Below are 17880 nucleotides of genomic sequence, written 5' to 3'. Positions count from 1 at the left end.
ACACTTAGACAGGCAACATTTTGTTGCAGAGCTGTTACCTGCCAAGCCGGCACAGGATAATGGAAAAGCCTGAGGAAGACGGGGCACATTGTGATGGGAGCCAGGCAGTAGTAGGTGTGAGTAGGATTGCAGGCAGGGTGTGGCTCTGCTGCAAGCTCCTGCCTGGCATTCTGCCCCTACCACCTCAAAAACAATGACATTTGGTGCTCTGGGGGAACCTAGCAGATGACAGGCACTAAGAAGATGCTGGGCCCATAGCTCAGCTGCAGTGTGTGCTTCCCAGCACCCCTGCAAACCTGAACCTGCACTTAGAAAACAGACCCCACATATAAAACCTCTGTAATCCCTCAACCCTTAGCAAGAGATGGAAGGCATAAGACAGAACTTTCAAATGCTTTTGGACTAGTTAACCTGATTTCTGCAGCAGCGAACAAGAGAGATCTTACCTCAAACAAGGCTGAAGTATTAGGGCAAAGCCCTTCCATTACAGGAAGGTATGTGATGAGAGCCGTGGTGTGATGCGGGATATCTGTTCTGTATGGAGTGTGAACCTTGAGTCACAGGGAATCTGATTATGACTGTCTTCAAAACAGCGCCTTAACCCAAGTGTGATGGCTTTCCTAATAATCCCAGCACTAAGGAAATGAAGGTGGAGCCGTGTGGGTTAGTGTGAGACCCTCTCAAAACAGACCTCTATAACCCTTTCCTGTGTTGTCCTCTGCAGGAAACAGGTCTCAGCCACTAAAGCTGAGGCAGAGAAGGATGGAGTGAAGGTCCCCACAACCCTGGCAGAATACTGCATCAAAACTAAAGTGCCTTCCAATGACAACAGCTCAGATTTGCTTTATGACGACTTGTATGACGACGACATTGATGATGAAGATGAAGAGGAAGAAGATGCCGACTGCTATGATGATGATGACTCTGGAAATGAGGAGTCGTGACATGTTCCTTCAGTGCCCCTGTACTGCCCTGACGTCTCAGGCCAAAGGGAGGGAGCAAGTGGGGATCTACAGTGGCCACTCAGCAAAAACTTCCTCCCGGGGCGGGGAAGCAAGCAGCCCCTGCTGAGCCCTTGCGGATCTCAGTGTGCTCCTTTATGGACCTTTACTGGAGAGTTCCCTCCACAGAATGTCTGAAGTCTTGCATTCTCTCCCTTCCATCACTGTATTGATTCTTTTTTAAAAACAGCCACCACCCTTCAAACTCCCACCTCACCTCATCTCTGCAGAATGTTCACAGCAAAACACCTTTGTCTGTCTTTAGATTCTTGAAGAATTAGTCGGTTCACGACATTGTGTTTAAAGCTGGGAGCCCACTGGGAGTCCACAAGTGCTGCATATATTGGGTAGCAAAAGAAAATGGGAAAAAAAGAAAAAAAAAAAACAACAAAACCTAAAAAAAAATAAAAAAATAAAAATAAAAAAAGCCCACAAAACAAACTTTAAAAAAAAAAAAAAAAGCCAATTTGCCAAGGGTTAGCTGCTCCTTTCCATTAGCGCGTGTGCATCTGTTCAGCCCCGTGGTGGTGAGTTTTGTTTCTTTCCCTTCCTAAGGCTGGGCTGCGGTGGGCATCAGGGACTTACTCTCGCTAAGTCTGATGAAATGTGCTGCCTCAGTGACACCATCCCAACATGGAGGCTGCAGCTACTTTGAGGAGCTATCAGATTTTGTTTTTTGGAATTGATTGGGATCTAAAGCCTGAAATAAATATTCATACTTTACATAGAACCGAGCACTTGGTTGCTATTTATTTTAAAAGTAGGATAACTTTTTCCACCAGAAAGTGGGGGAGGGGTGGTGGTTGGTGTGTGTGCATTCCTGGTTCTGAAACCACAGAAGTGAAGACCTATCCAATGTTGGCTGATGCCTCCCTCCCTCGGGGGAAGGAAGAGTGAGGACTGGGGTGGCCGCGGGCAGGAGGATGCGGCCCAGGTACTCATAAGAGGGTTTATTTAAGTAGCCACTTTAATTACTCAGTGTTAGTCCTACATGCATGTGTTAAGATTGTGCTGTCATTGAGCTGCTTATCTTGATAGTGATAACTGTGGATGTGTGCCGCTTGGGACTGGTCCTTTTCCTCACTGGAGATGAGATCTGGACTTCTTGTACTTTGGCCAAGGAATGCAAGCAGAAATGGTGCCTCATCTTACTTTGGGCCCCAGCTGACTCCAGGCAGCCTTGTTTCCCGAGTGTCAATCACACGTGGCTCCAGTAGCTTCATCCCAGACTTGAGAGAGGGTTTTGTTTAGCAAACTGTCTAAATAAAGCCAGACTTCAAGGATAGGGGTTAAAGATTCTTGTGTGCCAGGGTCGTTCTCTAGCCTCAGCTCACAGCTCAGAACCAAAGGGCAGAGGGAAACTGGGAAGGACTGACCCTCTTGTTAAGTAGACCATGCTTCCTCCTCTCATGGTTCCCTTTCCTTTCTGATCTCAGGGTTTTCATTCTCTCTTCACACTCCTCAATGAATGCTATTTCCCTGGTCTCAAAAGTTCAGTCTGTTATGAGAATGTTTAGTGCTGAACGGTGAAATTTAGTGAATTTACAGCCAGGGCTGTACCTGAGTCTCCTGATTCAGGAACACAGTAAAGAGACACTTCGAGTTTGTTGCTCCCAGATAGCCTGCAGATGTACAGCCAAATCCTCTCTGATCTTCCTTCCCCAGTGCCCGCCTGCCTACCACTAAAAGTTCAATAGCCAGTTGTTTGGGCGTACTCTCTTGGCACCCTAAAACTAACCCTTTTGATACTAAAGCACCCCAGTCAAGGGCAGGCTAGGCCCCTGGCCGGTGGGAGGCCCTGCTGGCCTGTGGTGCATGTTGACTCGGAGCCAGAGAGGCAAGAGGAAGTGGGCCTCAGCCTGTGGTGGGGGTGGCCAGTTTCAAGGTTGTGTGGACTTGGCCAGATGCTGGAGTCAAAACTGAGTTAACATGCACCCACACTTAGGTCCCTGAACGCCTGTCCTGCGGGAAAAGCCTCGAGTGCGTCAGTTTTCCCTTGGGGAGTAGATAGCTTTTGGGTGCAAGTAGAAGGTTTGAGCAGCGTTGTGCTGTTTACCTGGTGTGAGAAGAACGTGGCTCCTCTGGGTCTATCCAGGCCTCGCTGAGTGCGTGCTCTTCATCCTGATCCCACTGTTGCTCCTCCCTCTCCGTCGCCTGGCTTTCTCTGACCATTCTAGAACTCTCTTAACCACACTACGTTTGTAATCACTTCTTCCTCCTGTCCTGGCCACCATTTGCTGGGTCCCTCGTGTTTGATCCTGGCCACTGGAAGGGGAATTGTCTCCTCCCCAGCCCTCATCAACCAGGTTTACATTTACAAGTTTAAAGATTCAGATTTCAACTGAAACGCAATTTCAACTGAAACCAGCGGACATCCTGACCTTACTAGTTTTCTTAGTTTTCATTGTAGATGCTTTTTCAGTTTAACCTATGAGAAGTTTATCTGATGCTTTTTGTTGGCTTCCCCTTTAGTGGTTTGTCTCTTTCTGCCCACCTGTCTAATAAAACTGTGAAATAAAAAATACCTGTATTGCTATTTCCCAATGGATCGACCCCAGCCCCTTGCTAATTAAAAAATACATCTTGTTACCTTAATAATTCTCAGGTCTCCGCTAGAAAGCTAAAGCCACTCCTTGAGCTCCACTGACCTTTTCTTAGAAACTAACTACCCTCAGCCATACTTTAAGATAGACGGTTACGGGCAAGGACATTTGTTTAATTTGCCTGACGGGTGTTGCCCACCCTGTGCCAACAGAGCTCACCTTGTGCTCATAGTCCAGTAAGAGCACGGCGGGCAGCAGCACCGTGACTCAGTCTGCACACTCAGGTGGCAGAGGAAGGAGCAAGGAGAAAATGGGGGCCTGTTTCAGTCAGATGCTTGCCTTAACTACGGGTCAAAAGCTTCAAATGTCTGATGGCTTGATCACTAACTATATATGCCATGATCCCCAATTCTCCCCAAAACGTTGAGACCATTAAAGAACTGCTTTTTAAAAAAAGTGTCCCACATGTAGATATATATGTCCAGTCTCAAACTCAGTAACCCCACTGCCTACCTAAGGAGCCCACCTAAAACATCCTGACTGAGGCACACTCACTCGCCTTTCCTCATTAGCCTGGTTTCAAACAGTGGAGCTGGAGAGCCCCAACACTTCAGGGTACTGAATATTGCCTGCCCTAACCTCTGACTTAACCAACAGTCACAGGCAGTGGGAGGACAGGTGACTGTCAGTGGCAGCTCTCCAGCTCTGTGTCTGGGCACTCGGCTTCCTCCCAGACTAGGCAGGTGGGGTTTGGACAGCACGATCCTGACACTCTGTTCTCTGGGCCCATGAACTTGATTAGGCCCAGCTTAGGCCCTGAAGAAGGAAGGGAACAGCAATTCAAGTGACCCTCCCTGTGAGGCAGTGCCTCTCCCAAGCCACCCCCTTAGCCAGAACACAAAGACCAAGAATGCTCTCAGGATTTTATTAGGTGGAGTTTGGGTGGGATAAAACCCTGAAACAGCTGTCCACCTGGCTCGGGACAACTGGTAGAGAGGAGCCTTCGATTGTAGACAGGCTTTCACTGAGATGGAAGCAGATCTTTGATTTCTTTATAAGGGAGCTGACTGGCTGAACATCTCTGAGACCTAGTTCAGATTTTTTTTTTTAATGGTTGGTTAGAAAAGACAAGTCCCCAGAGCAGGATCAGACCCAAAGCAGAAGCCCCTGCTGTGCCCAGACATACAGGCACCAGGCTTATGCTGGACAGGGGTTATTTCTTCTATTTCCAGATTAAGATTTGTTAGAAGAGGGACCATGACAAATGACAAAAGGATCAGTTTTTCAAAAACAAGGATGAAGTAATTACAGAGGAGAAAACATAATGGTTCACAGGGAATGAGAGAAGTCGTGATTCTTCATCGGTACTGACCTGGCCCCACACCACCAGTCCTTCCACTGGCACACCCAACAGCCCACTGAGCTGGGGCCACATGGAAGATCTGAAGGCAGAGGGGTCAGGGTGGGGCCTACTTGGCTATAGTAAGGGTGTCCGGACCGGGAGCACACACTTGTGTGCTACCCGTGGCCACAGCCCAGCTCCTCCAGGCTTGTATCACATTTACAAGTACATACATAAATACATTACACACAGCAGTGGGTCTGGGAGGCAGGCTTCCCACAGGGCTCAGCTGACAGTTGTCTCAGGATCCCAGCAAGGGCACCAGGCTCCAGTAAGGTGCTCCACGTGTCCCCTCCTGCCCAGAGCCCACCCTCTCCTTTTCAGGGTCTAGTTTGTCCAGTACGGAGAGTTGCCGTAGGTGGGTTTGGAGGTTTGAGACTTGGGCTGCAGGGAGCTGGGCTGGCTGCGCTGACCAGAGCCGCTCTGAGGAGGAAGAGAAAAAAGGCTATAAAGGCTGGAACAGAACCCCAGGCCCCACATGGGGAGGCTGCCTCCATCATTGCACTCACCGGGGCATCCTGTGGTAGGTGGTGGTGCAACAGCTGGGAGTGGGGCTGCTGGTGGGCCGGCATGATGTGCAGGAACGGGGCAGGTGCGTAACCGGGGGCCGCTCCAGGGGCCAGGGGCCCAGTGGAGCCCAAGGCAGAGGGCAGGCTGAAGGGTGGAGGAGTCCCTGCATGAAATCCCTGCTTGTCAAAAGTCTGTAGGATAAAGATGGCAATGCGGTCAGGTTGAACTGCACTCTTCTCCGATCTCACTGTGCCCACCTTTGTGCAACCTCACCTGTGTCTTGTTGTAGACAGAAGCAGTCATATCAGGTAAGCCAGTGCCTGAAGATGCTGACACTCCTAGGAAGAAAGACAACTGTCACACAGGAGACTACTACTCCAGGTTCCAGTCCTGGAGAGGAGCTGACATTACCTTTGCCAGGCCCAGAACCAGTCGGCTTGTTTGGTGCCTGAGATGATCCACCATAGCCACCCTTGGTGTAGTCTCCTGCTGCCGTCCCCTGGGTCAGATCGTCATAACCTAGGATGGCAAGGCACAAGAGGCACGTGTGGGCTAAGCAGGTCTCTCTGAGCATGTGCCACTCAGTACTGGGAGTGATGCGGTCCTTACCTGTGCTGTAAGTGTGCTGCCCATAGCCACTGGCCTGCTGGAAAGGGGTCGGGGGAGTACTGAGGGCCACCCCGTGCTGCTTCGCTGAGGTTGGAGGGACCTGGTTGGACAAACAGGTGAGGTTTCAGTGTAAGAATAAGGCAGAGGAGATCAGCCTTGGCTTGAGCATAAGGCAAAAAGAAGTCAGAACCCAGAGAACCACTAGTTTCCTAAGTGCAATCCATGATGAATCTAAAGGAGCTGGGAAATAGAATCTGACCCCTGAACCAAAGGCTGCCTGCAACTCAATGGGCTCGTGGCTGCATCATCTGCTGCTGATAGATGCTGGAAAACATGCCCAAAGTTTCAACTTTTGAAGAACCCATAGCCCAGGAAATGATCTGCAGAAATACTCACAAACATAGTGGGCCCATATTGGAAGGCACTGGGCACGCCTGTGTAGTAGGGGAGGCCAGTATAGCTGTAGCCAGGTGGCAGAGCAGGATTCAAAAAGGGCTGCTGGGCCGTGTGGTGGGTCTGAGACTGGCTCTGCTGGGCCTGAGCTGGGGTTGTTGGAGGTGCAGGGGATGCAGAGTCTCCTCGGCCAAACTTTGTGACGTCACCTAGAAGAACAACGACCCTTGTATTACCAGGGGAAAGGCCAAGCTAGCTGTTACAAACAGGAATAGCTCGACTGCCAGCTCAAGTACTCACACCTTCAAAGACTGCCTCAGCCCTCCTCATCCACCTTCTGGCCTCCTGTGGCTAGACAGGACAGCCCATCACCTCCCCAACTCTTGCCCGCTGAGCCAACTAACCTGAATATGGATTATTAGCTAGATTCCCATCTCGGCTGGCAAGGGCTGTGGGTGCTGCAAAGGGAATTCCATAGTAATCCTAGGAAAGACCAAGGAGACTCACTGAGCAATGGTCTCACCCCATCCCCACCGAGAGCAGAACATGTATGCACACTCTGGGTGATGCCACACTCCCAGAACAGGCAGCTGTCCAGAGAGCTGCATGTATGACAGTACCCTGGGTGTGTGCAGCTCAGAACCTCTGCTTTAGCTGAGAGTATGTGGGCAGACTGCCAAACGCTAATGCCTGAACCAGACACACCCAATCTCACAGCTCTTCACAGCACAGACGGAAACTTGGTGAAGGCTACAGGCCACACCAACTGTACTGGTCCTTACTGAGTGAGGGAGAGACTAAAGGAACAGCCATGGGATTGGTAAAAGAGACCAAGCCTAGGAGACTTAAAGAGGGGCAGAAAGCAATGCTAGGCAGGCAAGAGACCATGGGTCTAGAACTCCTTTAGCTGCGGCAACAGAGCTAAATGGCAGGGGAGAATGGCAGGTCAAACAGTGCAAACACAGGCCACCAAAGCTGCACTCTGGAGGAAGAAACACTGCCCTGGTCCTCACCACCCAGGGCCCTGGGCCGTCCAAGCTGAGTCACGCTAGCCAAGAACACACAGCTGGGAATGGCTCTCACATCCCTTAGGCTGCAGGCCTAGGCAAACTCCAAGAAAACATGGAATCCTCAGCCAGAATTCTAAGAGGCAAAAAACTAGCCAAATGACAAGGAACTTGCAGGGACTAGTTGGAGACAAAGGAGACTAGTAGGAAGGAGGCCCACAAGGGGGCCCTTTAGATAAGGAAATCCAAAGGCAGCAGTTTAGCCCCAAAGAAAGGCTAAACACGACCCTAGAAAAAAATTTAAAGCTTGTTTCCACTGCAGACTCACTAGAGATGTCCTCTAAGATATAACTTTTAAAACAGAAAAGGGAGAGGCTGGAGAAATGGCTCAGTGGTTTAAAAAGCTGGGTGCTCTTCCAGTAACCTATATGGCGGCTTACAACTGTGACACTTCAGTTGCAGGGATATGATGACTTCTGTCCTGTGGTCATTAGGCACACAATGGTGCATGTGCAGAAATCCTAGCCCAACTTGTATACCCAGAAAATCCAAGGAAAAGGAGACTCATGGTGTGGGTGGAAAGGCAAGAAAAGCCCCTCAGGATGAGTGCAGCTGTGAGTGTCACTTCAGGCTATCTTGGATGCTACCCAGGGGTCCTTCTATGTCCTGTTAGACTCAGCAGACCCTCAGCCAGCCTCTCCCTCAGTCAGGGAACCCAGCAACAGGAGTGGGTGTAGGCAAGGAGTAGGCACGACAGCAAGCACAGGCAGCCCGTGCCCGGGCAGTCACTTCCTCTGAGAACATCAAAGACCACATTCTGTGTCTGTGACTAACAGATTCCCTACAAAGTATAAGGCTGAGACTGTCTACCTAGAGGGCACTGTTGCTTGTGTGGAGATGGCCTGCCCCTACTTCCTTGCTTCTCACGGTGGCTTTCCCACAATATGCATTACTTTATTCCTAGACCCAGGGTCAGAATACAGACAACCCTGGATGAGGCGAGGTAGTAGCAGCACTAGGGCCAGCATTCTTGTAAATAAAGGCGAAGGCTAGACCTAGATGATACTTTATAAAGTCAGCCAGGGTGCACTGGTCCTCCTCCTAGGGCAGAACAGCAATGCTCTCCTAGTGAACACAGCCCTGTGCCCAAGCATGAGATGAAGACAGTATGACAGTTCCAGGCACGACTCACAAGTCTTAGATTGTATGATAAGTTTGTTTTCAGACAGGATCTCAGAATGTAGCCTAGGCTAGTCTCAACACCCTGGTGTTTCGAGACAGGGTTTCTCTGTGTAGTCCTGGCTGTCCTGGAACTCACTCTGTAGACCAGGCTGGCCTCCAACTCAGAAATCTGCCTGCCTCTGCCTCCCCTGTGCTGGGATTAAAGGCGTGGCCACACGCCCGGCTCTAGGCTAGTCTTGAACTCAAGCTTAGTCTCTCAAAGGCCAGGATCACAGGAACATATCTCCATGTTCAGCTGTTTTTTGTCTTTGGTTGTTTTTGTTGTTGTGTTGTTTATTTTTTTAATGGAGCAGGAAAATAAGATAATACATTTGGTACGAGCCATGCATGTCTTACAGTGAATGCTCAGGGTCCCAGAGTCCCTCATTCCCCAGGGATGAGCAATGACCTGTATCTGCCAAGACAATGGTCAAAAAAGTATAGCACCACTAGACACAGCGTCTCCTAGTGGTATGGGGGAGATCCATAGCTGAGGGTTCTGAAGGACAAGCATAGTGGCTGTCAAGCAAGTGGAGAGCCTCTACTGCCGAGGTCCTCACTAAGCATCTATCACTCACCATTGGCAGCCGTGACTGCAGCATCTGGAGCTCATCATAACCGTAAATCTGCAAGAGAATCAGTGGGTACATTAGGGACCACAGACACAGACACGCAAGAATGGGACTTGGGTCAGATGTTTTAGAAAAAGAAGGATACATCAGGTATGAGATAGAGACAGGGACAGACTGCTCGCAGCCCTGGCCTAACCCACAACCTCTCTTACCAGGAGGGTCTGCCAGGTGCCAGCCTCAGCCTCAGTCCTACTCACCGGGTAAGCAGGAAGCAGTCCTCCAGGGCCCACGAGGTACTGATTGTGTAGCAGGGGAGGCACCCCTTGAGGCAGGTTTGGGGGTGCCTTGCCTACAAAGAGAAAAACCCAAACAAAATGGATCACCCATTTCTCAATGAGGTTCCTGGGCTGCTCGGGGGTCGAGGCACAGGTCTGGAAGTTCACTTACTGAGGAGGTTTTAAGAGGCTTGGGGTGCATACCTGAGGTCACCAAGGCTGTGGCCCTGGTACTGCTGCTCGGGACGCTGCTCACAGTGCTCATGCTCCCAGGTAGGACAGCCCCTGAGGACGGGGCACTGGGGGCAGAGGTCGCCGCTGCAGAGAAGGCGGCAGAGGATACGGTGCTCTCCGCGCTGGCATGCTGGCAAAACAAAAGCCAAGGCGTGTGGGGTACAACAGTCAGAACGAAGGGCCTATGGTAAACAGACAGGCAGGCAGGGGCCAAGGCCAGTATTTGGTGACTCTCGTTAACATTAACACAATAGGATGCAACTTAATTATATCTTTTAGGCCAAGAGCAGAACAATTAAAGATATCTACAGGCAGGAATTAGAAACAAACCTATTGATAACAAAGTGTCAAGTAAAAAAGACCAAGAAACAAACTGTCCCTGCTGACCAGATGTGCCCTAGAATGAAAAAAGCACTCTCCAAGCCCTTGAGATCAAGCACACACGCCTGGTCTCCTAAGAAGAAACACAGGGTTCTAAGGCAGCGAGCCACAAGACTCTGGATCAATCTCAGATCAAAATTAACCAGTTTCCTGTTAACCATGGAAAGGAAGGCCTGGGTATACTGAGCAGTAGGGGTAGGCACTTACGGTGTGTGGCGTGCTTGTGGAACGTGTCGCATGTGCAGAGGTCATGCTATTCTGGTGGCCAGAGAGGGAGCTAAGAGATAAAACAGAGGATCACATGTCCAACCAAGTGCATTTATACACAGAAGCAATACCTACCTGGTTTGAGAGGTTATAATGAAAATCAATCAACCCTATCTCTGAAGATGCCTCGACATCAAACTTTATGCCATAGAATCCTGTGGCAAAGTCCTGGTGGTCAGAAATGACCTACAGGGCAATTCACTATGACATATCTGATACAGCCTGGCTTCAGTAAATTATAACCTTTTTTTGGGTTATAATAATTGTCAAACCAGGAATGCACCTGGAAAGCTCAGAACACTGCCAGTCAAGAGAGGTTCTATGTATGTGTGACCATAACTAAGAGCAGAGCTGGAATTCCATCAGATTCTGAGTTCCAACCAATGCTCTGAACTAAATGGATCACGAACTCTAACCAGAAGGTCTGGGTGACAAGCTAACTCCTTGTCTTGCACCCTATTCCAACAATGTATCTTTGGAGTCAGGGTGAACCTAAGTCAGATACTTATCACTCATTCTTACTCACATTAAAGTGGATGGGCTAAGAACTGGGGACAGGACAGGCACTAAGTGTGTGCTTGCGGTCCCTCCCTCTGCTTCCCCAGGATTGCGACAGCAGAAACATTACAAGTAGTCAAGGTTTTCATTCCTAGTGACTTTGGGATATCACCAGGACAAACTCTAGGCCACGTATGAAGGTTGGGTCTACCCGACACGCCCCATGCATTCTCACTGTGATGCACATACCTGCTGAGCTGAGAGAGAGGGCTGCTGGACAGTTCAGCAGCAGCCGGGGTCAGGGAGGGCAAGGTGGCAGTGTGCTGGGCTGAGGAGGGCAGAAGTGCAGTGCAGGAGGCGGGGCCGGGCAGGGTGTTCACAGATGGGAGCGTGGAAGGGTCTGTCTTCTTTGGAGCTGGAACGGATGAAGTAGCTGTAAGACATGTATCACTTTAGCTCCAGAAGCATTCTTCAGTAGGGGGGACACATTCAGTATCTGGTCACATGCAATTAAGGGGCACCGCATGATATGTTTCCTGGAACTGTGTACAAGCATGTCATCAGACAGCTCTAATTCTTGCAGCTAGGACCACAGAACCAGATGTGATAGGTTTGGACAAAGAACAGAAAATGACACCTTTAAATTGTCTTGACTCGGACATATTTCTCCCATTTCGAGAAGCTTGCCATAAGCACCCAGAAAAGCTGGGCAAAATCTGATGTGTACACAGTGAGACAATTTTCCTTTCAAAAGCATGGCATGAGGGAGTGAGGGTAGATGTGGGAGACCGCCCCAGAGCATTTCCATCCACTTGGCACCAGCGAAGAAGGCCCAGGCTGCCAGAGTGCATAGGCACCTGAGGGCAGATGTGAAAGGTCTGCTCATCTCAGCACTGCAGGAAGAATGCACACCAGCACCAACTTGCAAAGGCACAGTGGCAACTTTCTTGGGTTTTGTTTCAAAAGATTAATCAAAGAGCACAGATAATAAGGTTTTTATGTTTCAGGGGTGCTATGGACACAATTAATAACCTTTGGAAAAGACTCAGCATTATTATCATCCACACATATAAATCAGATATGTGCTTGGAAACATCACTGCCTTTTCCAGGTAGGAGAGAGACCTGTTTTCCCTCTTGTAGACATCCCTGTGAGGACATACTCTATTCTTAACAGGAAGAGAGAGCCTGTGGTTGAGTGGATATAATTACTTATCAAAACAAGCAGTTTTGGGGCATGGTGTGGTAGCATGAATCCTTGATCCTGGCACTCAGGAGACAGAGGCAGGCACAGCTAGCACAAGGTTCTAGGTCAGCATAGTCTACACACAAGCTCCAGGCCAGCCACAGCTAAGAGTGAGACCTTCTCAAAAACAAACAGCTGGTTTCCAGGGGAAACAGGCAAGTACTGATTTTGGAGCATTAATCACCAATCAACTGGGGCTTTCCGAATTACATTAGCCACATTCCTCTGCCTGGTCTCCACCAGCCATAAAGAGAATAGACACTTACTGTCTACTGTGTGCTGACTTCGACCACCATGTCCGTTCTACAAAGAACAAAGAGAAAGAGTTAACAGGTAGACATGCCCAGACAAACACCAGGGCGACTCTCAATTAGGACTGCAGCAACCATATGCACAGCAGGTTAGCAAAGGAGCAATTAACTCATCTTTTGCAACGATTTTACTTTATCTTATGTGTATATTTGGGTGAATGCATGTCACTCGGGTACCAGTCAAAGCTGGAAGACAGTCTTGGAGTTACAGGTGGCTGTGAGCTGCCTGAGGCGGATGCAGGAAGGGCTCTAAACACAGTGCCACCTCTCCAGCCTAGACCTCTTTCATTCTTTTGTTTTACAAGAAAAAGAATATGGAAGTAAATGAGAAGAGGCAATGCAACTAGCTTTAGTATATAACAAGAAGTAGGCATTTTGAAAACCAGAATCAGAATTTAGGGAATAAAAAGTACAAGAGGCTAAAAGCATGTCTAAAACAATTATCAACTTGTTACATCATAAGGAAGATGAAGTCCCAATATAATCAAACTGTAAGACACTTTCCATTTCTCATGCAAATTCTGTAATGCAAATAACATATAATTCTAAAATATATATGCAAATTCTAGATAGTATATATACATATATAAAGAGTAACTTGCATAACAGGAACCAAATGTTGAGAAATATTTCTTCGAAAAAATGAGATGTGATCTTAAGACACAGCTTTCTTTTGACTATGATGTCCACAAAATAAAGAACCTAAAGCAACTGCTTTGAACATACTGGAGACACCATGGTGGACTAAAACAAACTGGCACCTGCATCCACAGCCAGGAGAGGACCCACAGAGAGTGCAGCCAGCAGTGCACTCAGACACCACCCAGGAAGAGGCAGCAGCGGGGAAAGAAGCTGACGTACCTCTTATATATAGTAAAATGTCCAAGGGAGAGGTGGCCCAGCTGAAAAGCGGTAGCTGCTCTTCCAGAGGATCTGAATTTGATTCCCAACACCCACATGGTGGCTCTCAGTTTACAGCTCCAGGTTTGGGGGACCCACCACAGCCAGCTTGAGGTGCTGAGTGGGCTTCATGCCACTTCTCTAGAGGCTCCTGTCCACAGCTGCTTATCAACCTCCCAAAACCCACGCCTCGTCTCTCTTTCTTTTCCCTACTCCCAGCAACTGCCAGGATTTATACCTGTCTGTCCTGTTGATTTTCTCTCAAACTCCAACAAAATGGTTCTTGAGACTGTTTGAATAGACATAGCCAGTATGCATGGACCAAGTTATTCTCAGAAGCAATAAGATAGTAAACAAAAATCCCAGTACTGGAAGCTGGATACCCTGCTCTATAATCTTTAGCCAAGAACGTCCCTGAGGTCCCCAACACAATACAAGCAATCTTCATTACTGCTAGTGGATCTCATTAGAGCAAATTCTAAGACCTTACTGCTACAGCTCCACATGACAAACATCAAGTAGACCAGGCTAGAAAGCTTCTTGTCTGTCTACTGGCTAGCCCTTAAGGCTATATTAGGAGAGAGCTACCATCAACTGTCTGTCTTACTCAGCTGTGAACCTTGTTTGCAACAATTCAGCCTGCTGATTAACAATGACAAGCCAGTTACGGGGGTAAGCAATGCTTTCTGACAGCATTTGATGACTGTCCCACAGCAGACGGTTCATGCCTGGGGAGGAAGGGACTGCTTTTATTTTGAGAAATGGCACTGTGTTTCTGTCAAATTGTTCCCTAAAATATTAAGTTGGGCCAGCAAGATGGCTTTGTGAGCAAAGGCACCAACTCCCAAGCAAGGCTAATGCTCTGAGTTAGATACCCGGGACACACAAAAAAGAGAGAATAACTCCTGTAAGTTGTCCTCTTGCTTCTACCTGTGTGCAATGCAGACATAAACACAAACACCCCCCAACACACATACACCAATAAATATACTACAATTTCAAGAATAATTTGCCAAACTGTATACTAACTTCGAAGGAGGATAGCCTAGGAAAAGAAACTCCAAAGACCCACTTACAGCAACAGAGCCTGGAGCTGAGTCTGGTGAGCTTGCAGAGCTTTGGTATGCAATCCTGGTATGCACAGAACTCTGGTCGTAAGAGGAAGAAGTTGTTACTGGGCTAGTGGAGTTCAAGGCCGAGCTGGTCAGAGTGGAGGAGGTAACGACTGAGGTTGTGTAGGTAGAGCTCTGTACAGCACTGGTCATTGGGAAAGAGGCATTCAAGGGCTCACTGTGAAGAGGACACACACAGGATTAGACACATGCTACTGCCATCTGACAGCTTCAGCAAAATGACAAAAATCAGTGCACTATCATATTCTAAACACATTAACCACAAAGGTGGACTACAGTCTTTATCAGGTACTGCCTGTAGTCACAGAAAAACACAACTATAAAAATCTCAACTCTTTCTATTTGGAAAATATTCTACTGAAGCAAAGTAGTGCTGGGGAGGCCAGGCCCCTCCTCCGTCCTTCCCTCCCGGGGGGCATAAGTGCTGCAGACCTGGGGGTCACCAGGTGGTCATCACACAAGGAACACAACAGAGCAGCAAAGATCACCACAAGGGAAAAAGAAAAGAACCTAAACGCCCATCAACTACCATGTGCCCCGTCTGCTCAGGGAAAGGCTTGGCAGCAGAAGCCCACACAGGATGGATGACCTTTGAAAATGTTAAGTAAAAGATAAGAGGGCCAAAAAAAAAAAAAAGATAAGAGGGGCAAACGCCACATTTTACATGACCCTAGTCACGTGACATGCCCAGCTCAGAGTTCTGACACATACTTTGTCAGAGGGCAGCAAGGATGGAGGGAACCACGCAAGCGTGGGCTCACTGCAAGCTGCTTCTCGTGTTGTCCTCACTGAGCTCTTGACTCCATTTTGGCTTGATTTGCAAAGAAAGGACTATGTTCAGTCACAATCCAAGAAATGAGTTTGTACCTTAAAGACTTCGGGTACAAGCTGATAGGAATCTGATTACTATTTTCACTGGCTGAAGCTGTTGATCCAAACTCAGAGAGCGATGGCTCTGATCCAAATTCCAGGGCCCCAAACTGAACATTCAGCCCTGTGACGTCTGCAGACCCAGGCATTTCCACTGCGGACACGGGAACCTACAAAAGCAGAGCTCGTCAGCGACAGAGGACAGGGACTTCAGCCCTCACAGGCTTATAAAAGACATGTAACTTCCTTGAGCTCCACTGGCAAAAACGAAAGAGAACAAGAAAAGGAAGAGAAAAAGAACCTTTTAAACAGTGAGGAAGGGGAGCGGGTCACTGGTCACGGAGGAATGGTCCACATTAACATTACAAATGTCTTTTGGGCTGTTGGGGAGGTGTCAGGAGAGCTGGTAGGTGAGGGTACTCTGCTGATTTCAGGGACAGAGTGATTGTCTGCCCAGGTATCATACATCCGCCAACCATGAGATACCCCCACAAGGACAAGATAACTCTCAATTACACTCAGAGGCCTGCACTGGCTCTCAGCATGAGTTCATTCTAAGATTAGCCCAAGCACTAAAAGATGGCCAAATCCTCCCAAAGCAATATGGTATGCCTGAAGACATTTCACGTTTTGAAGAAGACATCTTCACAATGTTTTTATACCTACTTCCCAATTCATGATGGAATGCTTACCTTAGACGCTGGAGGTACCCGGCGCTTAGGAAGTTTAATATGTTTGGGTTGTGGTTGGTGGGCAGATACAATATTTTCAACAGCCATGTTAGGAAGCTGCAAAAGTCTGCTAACAGTAGAAGGACCATCGCCAGCTGTGGATTCTCGGGGTTTTGCCAGAGAAGAAAAGGACTCCAAACCAGGAGGAGGAACACTGACAGCCTGGGTCTGGTGTTGCTGTCGCTGGCTCAACTGGCTGAGAACTGGAGACGGTTCAGGCTGAGATTTGAAGTCTATAAATGTAGAAGGAAAACAAGCGGCAATGAGTAAGAATCCTGTAGCACGTTTATCCTGACTCTCAGGCTTTCTGAATTCTCTACTTGAAAAGAGCAGGCAACAGGAGGGAAGAGAAAACACACACACACACACACTTGGTAACTGGAGAGGCGCCTGTATGATCTGTTCTTCATTCCCATGCAGAGAGGACGTGATGTAGATAGAGATATCCATATTACACACACCTGTCTATTAGGTGAGACTTAGATATATATCAGTTTGCTGTAGAGTGTGTAGCCAGAGGCCAACACTAAATACATGGTTTCCAGAGTTGCTCTCTACCTTATGTTGTAAACATTGTATGTGTGACAAGCACGACCCTTTCCACTGCTCTTCTCCTGCTTGCTGTAGAAATGCAAAGCCATTCCAAGGTTCCTGTCAGAGATACCTACAATGAGCATCTCTTTAGTTCTGGAGGCCACACATGCTCATCAACACTGGCTTCCTCCCTCACTTTTAGGACACTGAACTCAGGATGTTCAGTCTATTTTTTTTTCAATTGGAATTATATCAATGAGCTATGAAAAACAAAGTGGTAATGAATGAACATACCAGCCATTTCTGAATACAACAAGATCAATTGTTAGACTATGCCAATTACAACCTTTTTTTTTTTTTTTTTTTTTTTTTGGTTTTTCGAGACAGGGTTTCTCTGTGTAGTCCTGGCTGTCCTGGAACTCACTTTGTAGACCAGGTTGGCCTCGAACTCAGAAATCCTCCTGACTCCGCCTCCCAAGTGCTGGGATTAAAGGCGTGCGCCACCACGCCCAGCTTTTTTAAAAAATTTCTTCTGGTCGTATTGAATGGATATCAAATGCAAAAAGAAATGCATTTTGTAAAAGAAATGCAAACTGGGTGTTTGGATGTGTGACTGCAATCTTAGAAATTTAGAAGGCTGAGGCAGGATGATTCCAAGTGAAAAGTCAGCCTAGGAACAATGCCCTGTTTAAAAAGCAGCACATCCCTCTCAATCAATTCATTTCAGCCTGGAATGTGGCCTGTGCCAAAAAGGCTTCACACGGAACCCCGAAACAACATACTTCTATCTTTAACCTTCTCTTCTTATTAATTATGTGGGAAAACTAACAGCAGAAGCTGTTAATGGTGTGTTTAAATGCTGGCTGGATCCAGCATGTGTGTTAGCTGCCAACACTTTAACTAATAAGACTGGTTTGCTCTGTCTAGAATATCTACACAAACATGGTTTGTGCTTAACATCTGTTTTCATTTATCAGATCTGTAATTATGCTATCTGTCAGGCAAATGGGTGCCTATGAATGAACCCAGCTTCCACTAGAACTGAAGGAGTGGCCCTCGCGTGCATTACTTTGAGTATAGCAAGTCGTTTCACGAGGCACAGAAATCTGCCTGTCATTTATGATAAGTGCAAAACCAAGTATGTAATCAACTCTAGGACTGAAACACCCCACCATTTCCTCACACAAGTGTATCTGGAAAGCAAAGCTTAATGGTGTGTGTGCGTGTGTGTGTGTGTGTGTGT

General features: G+C 47.9%; 2 protein-coding genes and 1 non-coding gene across 5 annotated transcripts in view; 1 reads left to right on the top strand and 2 right to left on the bottom strand.

Annotated features, from left to right (window-relative positions):
• Positions 1–1735, top strand: part of Ube2r2 (ubiquitin conjugating enzyme E2 R2) — a 56817-nt gene extending 55082 nt beyond the window's left edge. The window contains exon 5 of the mRNA XM_021160361.3: positions 725–1735. Coding sequence (XP_021016020.1) covers positions 725–944 — 220 coding nt within the window. The 3' untranslated portion in view covers positions 945–1735. The remainder of the gene's footprint in view (positions 1–724) is intronic.
• A 2720-nt stretch (positions 1736–4455) lies between these two features.
• Ubap2 (ubiquitin associated protein 2) overlaps positions 4456–17880 on the bottom strand; it is an 82440-nt gene continuing 69015 nt past the window's right edge. For 2 of the 3 annotated variants that reach the window (XM_029476251.2, XM_021159993.3), the window contains 16 exons: positions 16065–16336; positions 15370–15542; positions 14446–14659; positions 12425–12461; positions 11163–11346; positions 10356–10425; positions 9738–9897; positions 9516–9607; positions 9265–9312; positions 6863–6941; positions 6462–6667; positions 6066–6165; positions 5868–5975; positions 5730–5794; positions 5456–5647; positions 4456–5369 (listed from right to left, as the gene is read on the bottom strand). In XM_029476251.2, the coding sequence (XP_029332111.1) occupies positions 5274–5369; positions 5456–5647; positions 5730–5794; positions 5868–5975; positions 6066–6165; positions 6462–6667; positions 6863–6941; positions 9265–9312; positions 9516–9607; positions 9738–9897; positions 10356–10425; positions 11163–11346; positions 12425–12461; positions 14446–14659; positions 15370–15542; positions 16065–16336 (2096 nt within the window). In that variant the 3' untranslated portion in view covers positions 4456–5273. The remainder of the gene's footprint in view (positions 5370–5455; positions 5648–5729; positions 5795–5867; positions 5976–6065; positions 6166–6461; positions 6668–6862; positions 6942–9264; positions 9313–9515; positions 9608–9737; positions 9898–10355; positions 10426–11162; positions 11347–12424; positions 12462–14445; positions 14660–15369; positions 15543–16064; positions 16337–17880) is intronic. The other variant, XM_021159994.3, reaches the window with a different exon arrangement.
• On the bottom strand, positions 11948–12024 carry LOC115031047 (small nucleolar RNA SNORD121A). The gene has a single exon (XR_003836624.1). It is a non-coding gene; the product is annotated as a small nucleolar RNA SNORD121A (small nucleolar RNA).

The sequence above is a fragment of the Mus caroli genome, unplaced genomic scaffold, assembly GCF_978045245.1.
Source record: "Mus caroli unplaced genomic scaffold, Mus_caroli_1 scaffold_6, whole genome shotgun sequence".
In the NCBI taxonomy this organism is placed as follows: Eukaryota; Metazoa; Chordata; class Mammalia; order Rodentia; family Muridae; genus Mus; species Mus caroli.
The sequence above is the reverse complement of the archived record's forward strand: the minus strand, read 5'-3'. Positions and strand labels throughout refer to the sequence as shown.